We start from the raw sequence: 8,351 nt of genomic DNA, 5'->3' as shown, positions 1-8,351 counted from the left end.
ACTGGGACAAAGTCACAGCCATTTCAGATGTCTTGAAGACAATGCGGTGTTTAATTTAAACTTGGTGCACAGAAGGGGAAATAACTCCAGCCAATGAAGACATTGCTGTGTTCATCTGCAGTTTTTGAAAGTCACATCCCGCCTCATACTTGTATGTGAAGATCAAGTGAAGAATGCTCATCAGCAAATTCGAGGTTGGGCGATCCAAAGACAGGTACACAACAGAGACAAAACAGCACTTCCTATGAATACGTCCCATTGTTATATTTTACAAAAACATTTACAAAAGCTCCTTGGCATATACAATCAGTACACTTTTACTGTGTAAATCAAAAAGGACAACACTAAAATGAAGACTCTACAGGATGGACCAAAAAAGCACAATCAAACAAGGATACTGCAATAAAATCCATGTTATTTCAAAGGAGACCAGTACTGATATGCACCATACCTCACTAAAGGCTCTCTCCCTTTTTCACAATGACTGTCATTGTTAAAATGGCATTTATTTGGTTGGAATTTGAAAATCCAAATGAGTGCACTGCAGGTATATTCACAAGAGCAATTTTAGGCAGATTACAACTCGAAACTTGGTTTTTGAAATTCAACAAAATGGAAAGGAACAAATGCCATTTTGGTTGTGGTAGTTGCTTGTGAATAGGCAGTAAGACGATCCTAGTTTGGCCCACCATGAAGAAGTCTTGAGCACCCTATGATGAAATAAAATGAAACCCTCAAGGCAGTAGAAGGGCTACTTGATCAAGACTAAATAATATCACAAGCACATTATTAAAGCCCAAGTCAACCTAGCCAGTTTGGAATATCTTCAGTCACTATCTTTACCAGGAGACTGGCAAACCATGTTGCCCAGGGCACAATTTCTCGCCCTGAATGCAAAGGTTTTATACCCAATCTTACTCCCTGCTCTACACCTAAATTCAATATACCGGTTTATACTGTCTCGAATACCAACAGGGACATTTACACGGACCAAAACATTATAACTGCTTTGATAACTACATCGTTATTATTCCCTCTTTGTATAAGTAGCACAATTTACTGCTAGCTTTATCCATGCAAAGTTAAGATACATGTATGTCATACTATTTTGTGAAGTAGTCAGACCACCTATAGATGTGGTACCAGGTAATAATGTCACAGAAGAAGACGTATCATGCAATTCCGCGACAGACGGAAACTTGGATTTTCACAGTGGCTGTTGACCAAATAGAGTGCATGACCCTGATGCCTAACTATTATACTGTTTTACAATGTACATGTCCCCAAAGAGGCAGAACATACAGGCATTTATCTAATTTCTAAGTGCATCCAGCACACTGATTTCAATCATGATTCGCTGTATATATTTGCACACATGAAGACATCCCATGCCTCCTAACAATCTAACAGGTCTCCTGTCCTCAGCGGTTAAAAACTCATGTCACTTGTTCTTATCACAGTTAATTACTAATTAATCACTTCCACATAATTAGCAGGGAACATCCCCCGCTGTCCATCTGGTCCGACGCCCATCCACCACCCAGCATCGATTTGTTCCACATTTGTAATAACGTCACCAGGATCAAAGGATATTTCTGTATCGTCCTCTGAAAGAACAAAACATGTACATGTACATTACTTAAAATGACTTCATGTTTGTGAACTTTTGGTCAGCTAAAACCAAAGTCACGGTGTGTATAAGTTTTCTCATCTGTGCATTTGCTACCTATTTGTAACTTTGTAACTAAGTCTTAGCACTGCGGTTGTGACAACTTGTACCAAATCCCAAAATCAGCCTCAGTCAACCACAGTCTATACCAGGGCCCATGTGTCAGAGAGCTTGTCAGCTCATAACAGGATGTTGACACATCGTTGTATATACATCAATGTATAAGAATGTTGTGAGTACACGTTTCTATTCTCCAGTCCAAACAGCCACTTGGTAGAGGCTTGGTAGGTGACTTCATCATCACTGATGTCCTGTGGTCAGATAACCGATGGTCTCGTTTGTACTCTGAATAGCATAGAACCGCAGCACCCATATTTATAATATAGGCTTATCAGAATCAGATAATCTACTCTACCTGCTTGGTAATCATAAAGGGCTGCACAACACAAGCCAGCCTCTGGTGGAATGATGATTTCTTTTGTCTCTTCGTTGGCATTTTCTTCCACCACATTGTTTTGGAAGGCATCGTTGTCCAAGGGCTGAGGTTCTGGTTCAGGCTCCACAACCGGTGCAGATACTGGTGCCGACACTGGTTCAGAATCTGAAATCAAATCATAGCGTTTACATAGATTGCTAAGGCATTTGATTTTCCTGTAGTGTACCGGTATTCTTATGTTTTGTACATTAAATGACTATTTAATGAAAGCATTCTGAAGATTTCACACAATAAATTTTCTAAAACAAAACAGAACACCTACCATTCCAGTCATCAGCCTCCTCCTCCTCCTCATCTGAGTCAGGTCGTTGGGGAAGACCTTGTTGGAATAAGTTTTTATTTACTGGCGCTGCTACTGGCACCGGCTCTGGCGAAGGCTCTCTGACCGGTTCAGGACTTGGTTCACGAACAGGCTCAGGACTTGGTTCACGAACGGGCTCAGGACTTGGTTCACGAACGGGCTCAGGACTTGGTTCACGAACGGGTTCTGGTTGACGTGCAGGTTCAGGTTGCCATTCTGGTTCCGGGTGCCCTAATGGTTCCGGGCGCGGAGGCATGTTTCCTTCATCTTCCGTTGGCAACCTGATTGGTCCTTTGCGTTCAACCAACTTTGACTGGTCACCACCAGATGGTTCAAATTCCCACTTCAACTTCCTGAGGATAAAGAAAATACAGCTTAACTTCATTGCCTCGTGCCAGATAGCCTGAAGTGCACGTGATGGTGCTGGAATCCAGTTACTGGAAATCTTCTGTAATAGATTCAGCATCTAATTTGCTATCAATGGCATATTCATGTCTTGAGCGGAAAACACAAAAAGATTTAATGACTCAACCACCAAAGGGTTATAACATTGCTACATATAATTGTTCTTGACGAAAAAGTTACATGTTCTTGTGTGAACAAATACGCTACTTCACACAGAAACAATATAAGTTAATTCTTAAACTACCTGGATGGTGCTGCCATCTTTTGTGGTGGGGCAGGCTTTGTTGACGCCATTTGTTGAAACATCGATCGGGGGTTAGCACCGCGTTGTTGGACAAGAGCAGCAGCTTCCTAAATAAAACGGTGAACTTTTATTACAATCAATCAGATATCAACATATTTTTGTTTTTTTCTGGATAGATGTTGCTCCTTTAGCTTTGGATGGCAAGACACCCGAGGAGACACTGAAATCGAATCCAGCCATCAAACTCGAAAAAGACAAGCCCATTTTGTGTTCTTTTATACATTAAGGGTTTTAAATTCAAAGATCATTGGCTTAATAAATTATAACTGATACGTTAGTAAGCTTGAAAACATGTAACTTACAGCAGCCCGTTGTTTCCTCAAAGCTTCACTTCGGTTCCGCCTTTCTTCGTCCTCCTTCATCGCATCAACCTGGTCTTTCTCCTGAAATATTCATTGCAAAGTGAATTTATAACCACATCAGCGATACAAGTAACTCTAGACAACAGATTATTGTCACATTATCGGGACATCCTGAATATTATCACTAAAGTGTTTTTGGACACGTGGTGTTTTTGGAAGTAAATAACAGCGCATGATTTGCTATTATGTCGGTCATGTTTTTGTGACACAGACCAATGTCAACATATTGCCTGAGAGTCAAATTGAAACCACTAGTTTGAATTTTAGGGCTCAGTAGCTGGGATCGATGGGTGAACCCAGAGAGTGCAGGCTTCATCTGGCATTATCGGTTCAGAGTCCAGCAGCTGCAAGCCTATCAGCCATCTTCATAGCTTACCAAAACCCCATAGCCTATGAAAAACCAAAGCTATCTTTGAAAACTATGTTGTGCACAATGAAAGACAAAATGAACATAAAATGCAAAACAACATACACTCAGATAAACACAGAAAGTAAACAAACAGAAAGTAAAAATTTAAGCATTAGTAGGTCACCTATTGATGTAAATGCAACCCAAATTGTCTGGAGCAGTACCCCCACACAAACCTACCTCAGGGTCATGGCCTGTTATGATCTCTTTCATTTTCTCCAACTTATATCATGAAGTAACATGCCAAAAGATGAACATGCTTGCCATACCAGTGATATCTCCCTGATGAAATATTAACATGCTTCAAAGCTTTTGGGGCTATGATTTTCTGAATCCTTGCTAAAAGCAATCGTAAGCTAGTGTCCACTGTAAGCAACTGTGTGTTTCACTTATACTTTCAAGTTTAAGCTAGTGATATTGAGACATAATTCAACTTTTGCAACACTGTTTTATTTCAGTGGGGTTGTTTTTGGGCTAATTTTATGCACCAAAAATTTGTAAGTTTTATTTCCTACCTTAAAACATATATCTGGTACAAAGTTAGCTTGTGATATCAGGACAGAGCAGGTAAGAGTACAGAGGAAGGACATAAATGATCCTCAAAGAACTGCACAATGATAAGGTTCTGGAGAATCATTTCTACCCTCAGTTTTGTTATCTACAGAGCAGACAGAAGTGTGAGAAAGTTAACTCAGGAAAACAGAACTTTTTTTCCATAGAACAATGAACATGATAGCATGAACAACTAAAAACAACTACATGTAGTCGACTATGACAAACTCAACCTGAAGGAGTGTTTTCCACGTGGCCCTATGACACCTCAGGAACTTTCCCTAAGCAAGACAAGCAACAGGTAGCTCACATAGCTCTACAGGGCTTGACTAGTTTCCTAACTGTAACACCACCAGCTCCCATAGTTGTAAGGGACGTGACCAATTTCCAAAATGTTCCTCGGCCAGATGTGGAAATCACTTCTTTATCAACAAGGAGACCAACTTAAACTGTACTGTATAGTAGTGAAATCAAGTTTGTACCATTCTGAGAATGAACTTGAAGACCTACCCACATGAGCTGGATCCACAAGGATTGGTGAAAAAGTACAATCATTTTTTAGTCACAAAAGCTATACAAAGTGGAAAAAACCCAAAAAGGCTTCCTAACCCACGAAGTAAAGCGACATAGTTTCGAATGCAACCAGCACCAAAGATGGAGACCAAATTTGAGTTGTACGACTTGTTGCCTAAACCCAAGCCAGTGTCACGTAATGTTAGGTAAAAAATGTAGAAAATAATACACAGAAGGATAGCAAAGCTGTGAACCAGAGACTGAGAAATGGCCATGAAACAAATTTTAATCTGTTTCCCATGCAGAGTAACATTTGTCATGAAGAAATCCAGTGATGAGCACTCTGCTTAGCATAATAGCAGGAGGCAATACTGCGTGGGATGGAAAGATTAAACTCTGTTGACATGGCCTCCCTCCGTCACGTAAAGCAAAAGCAGTGTGCGTAGGGAGTGCTTGAAGCGATCCATGCACTCACCCACTCCTCTTTGAGCGAAACTCTACGCTCACGTTCTTTCACTAGCTCCGTTGACCTCTGCCGCTGTATTTCTCTAGTCTTCTCCCTTAAATGTTTCTCACGTTCTGATGCCTCTTTGGCCTAGATAGTTTCACAAATGGACAGTTTAAAGGGAGACTATACAAGAGATTCATGATGCAATCTCCAATGACCACTGATAACAGCATAATTACCCAATTATGCAAACGCTTATTATGCCAGCATGACATAATCATTTCCTCAACAATATCGGTGATGAGCGACATGCTTTATTAGGAAACCAATTACAACACAGTATCCACTCATTTAGAGTTTCTGCTTCAATCTGAATATAGATGACCTGCACGATATAACGCCACACTGCGTCAGGAAGCGCAAGAAAACTAAGAGCATGTCGCTTGTCACAACAACATGGCTCCGTTTGTTTTCTGACGCTGTCCACCATTACGTCTTGCAAGTCAGCTACATGTATAAGAGGAAAGTGTCGTAACAAAAGGGTCTTTATAACTGCTCTTGGAAAGGGATCACGCAGGACACCCTGACTTCTGAGCAGATTTGACGCCAGTGTAAATAAGCCAGCAATGAATGACAACAAGGTTCTACCTCTCGTTCTTTCCTTTTCCTCTCCATCTCTTCCTTCTCCTGAACACTCTTCTTTCTCTCAACTTCGATGCGACGACTCTCATCTTTCTGAAAACATCAAGACAACCAATTTGATGTACATTATATAAAACTCGTCGGGTTCAAGACAGTCATGGTTTTACAATACTGTTACTTTCAAATGGTTTCCACATCAATTTTAAAGACAGAAAGCACAACTTACCTCTGTTTTCTCCCAGAATTCATCTCTCTGTTTGACGTTTATTTCCCGAGCAGCCATGGTTCTTTTGTAGACTGATCCCTATCAAAACAAAAATAGAAGAAATACTAAAACCTGATAAAGTATCATAACAATCAGGCTTTGTGGTCCTTGGTCTTTAACTGCCTCTTAATGACTTAAAAACTCGATCTTGTGCTTGTCAAAGGGACCACTGCAGAAAGCGAACCCTGCCAAAATGTGCTTACCACTGGTCCGGCTGCAGGCATAGGTTTCGCTTGCTCTTTATGAATTCCATACTGAGACCCAGAAGCTGCTGCAACTTTTTTCTGGACGAACTCAAAGTCGATGTCATCTTCGCATCTGGCATTTACAGACACGTGGGCACCCTAAAGTCAAGAATAAACAAATGTAATGTTTACATGTGTTCATATTGCATGAAGTGGAGTCTCAAGCACCAGTCAAAATCACTTTATTAAGGTGTTCTTAAAAACTGTCTGATTACCTGACCATCGAAAACACCATATTGTCATTGACCATATTTATGACTAAGCTTTGCATATCAGACAGCAAGACAAGGCTGATGGCAGCAACTATGTCACGTGTTTTTTTTACAAAACGCATATGATCTACCTACCCTAAAAAACCTTGCAACATCAACAGTGTGTCTCGCACAAATAGCTTTTCGCTGATCTGGAGCTCCATCTGGTTGCTGTAACAAGGAGAGGAAATTTCATGTCATGTTGACAGAAGACATTCAGAATAATACATGTGAGAAACTGGTCATTTGGTCTTCATGTGAAATATCACCATGAGTCTCTTCATGAAAGTGAATCAGATAGCTTACCCAGTTGATGAGCACAAACTTTGGCAAGTTGGTATTTGTATCAAGCACCTGGACAAATGCATACAAGCACTTTCCAGAGCTTAGTTCATCGGTCATCTCATCCCAGTCTCCTGAAAATTAAAGCAGCCGATAAGAAATGGGTATAATTGAAAGCTTTTGCTTTCAGCATGAATGCAGATGATATTGTGTACTGTTTCTAGTTGTTACCAGTAGACCAGTAGTTGTTGTGATTCAGTTAAAATGGAAATTTTCCACTCTAAATCGACAAAATAAAGAAGGAAAATCCTAAATCTTTAATTGGATGAGAAATGATATCTACCATCGCCTGTCTCAGCAACTTTCAGGACATTTGTATTGCCTTCATAACCAAATATAGCCCTGAAAAGGAGAAGATAATATTTCTACTTTCGTAATGATTCAAATGTTACACTCATCCTGGACAAAGTAGACCATACAAGTCATGAATTGATACTTTTATGCAAAAGACTCACACATCAGATGAAAATACATGAGCAATTTTGTAATACAACAATCTCTGGCTAAGAAATGGTTTACTTGGAATTGATTATTGATTTCTTTCCTCCTGAGTCTGAGAAGGTACCGGTAAGCACATAGTTACTCATCCTCCTGTGTTTCCAACACACCGGATGACTCACTCGTCTGACTGGGTAAAGTTCATTCTTATCCCAAGTGATAACTAGCCTAAATAAACAAGCATAGCCATAGGCCTACCAGGAGGTCAATCCGACAATCGTAATCCAGTCAACTTCTGGTCTATTGCAGTAAAATAATAAAGTGTTTCTGAGCTACAATGATATTTCCAAAATTGCACTATGACAGAATGTTTGTATACATAAAAATACAATGTCAAAAAGTATACGAAAATGTACATAGAAATGCACGTTGCATTGTTGGGAAGCGGAAGTCATAACTTTGAGCTGCTCTTCTGCCCACAAATCCCGTGCATCAGCAAGGAAACCTAATCATTTCGAAGGATAATTTGATAATGAACAATTCTCACCATTCTGTATTTGATTTGTTGTCTGTGACTTCTTTCCAGGCCGCTAAAAGCGACTCTTTATTTTTGTTCAAGTCCACCGACATTTCGCTTCCTGCTTGCTAATGGGTATCACGTCATCGTTTGCTGCGTAGGCTGGGCTCCTCAAACCAGTGACGTACTACG

At 40.2% G+C, this 8,351-nt stretch overlaps 1 protein-coding gene across 2 annotated transcripts; it reads right to left on the bottom strand.

The window, feature by feature from the left end:
* Positions 1-239: 239 nt before the first annotated feature.
* Positions 240-8,302, bottom strand: LOC135489601 (drebrin-like protein B). Of its 2 annotated transcripts, XM_064775027.1 has the most exons (13): positions 8,190-8,302; positions 7,488-7,546; positions 7,169-7,278; positions 6,959-7,033; positions 6,570-6,710; positions 6,328-6,405; positions 6,108-6,194; positions 5,487-5,606; positions 3,478-3,558; positions 3,116-3,222; positions 2,428-2,819; positions 2,085-2,270; positions 240-1,607 (listed from the first exon to the last, which is right to left on the bottom strand). In XM_064775027.1, the coding sequence occupies exons 1-13, from the start codon at positions 8,270-8,272 to the stop codon at positions 1,468-1,470; spliced, it is 1,659 nt and encodes a 552-aa protein (XP_064631097.1). In that variant the 5' UTR covers positions 8,273-8,302; the 3' UTR covers positions 240-1,467. The 2 variants fall into 2 exon arrangements, with proteins under 2 accessions (XP_064631097.1, XP_064631098.1); XM_064775028.1 differs by lacking the exon at positions 5,487-5,606.
* Positions 8,303-8,351: the final 49 nt, after the last annotated feature.

This window comes from Lineus longissimus, chromosome 6 (assembly GCF_910592395.1).
Source record: "Lineus longissimus chromosome 6, tnLinLong1.2, whole genome shotgun sequence".
In the NCBI taxonomy this organism is placed as follows: domain Eukaryota; kingdom Metazoa; phylum Nemertea; class Pilidiophora; order Heteronemertea; family Lineidae; genus Lineus; species Lineus longissimus.
The sequence above is the reverse complement of the archived record's forward strand: the minus strand, read 5'-3'. Positions and strand labels throughout refer to the sequence as shown.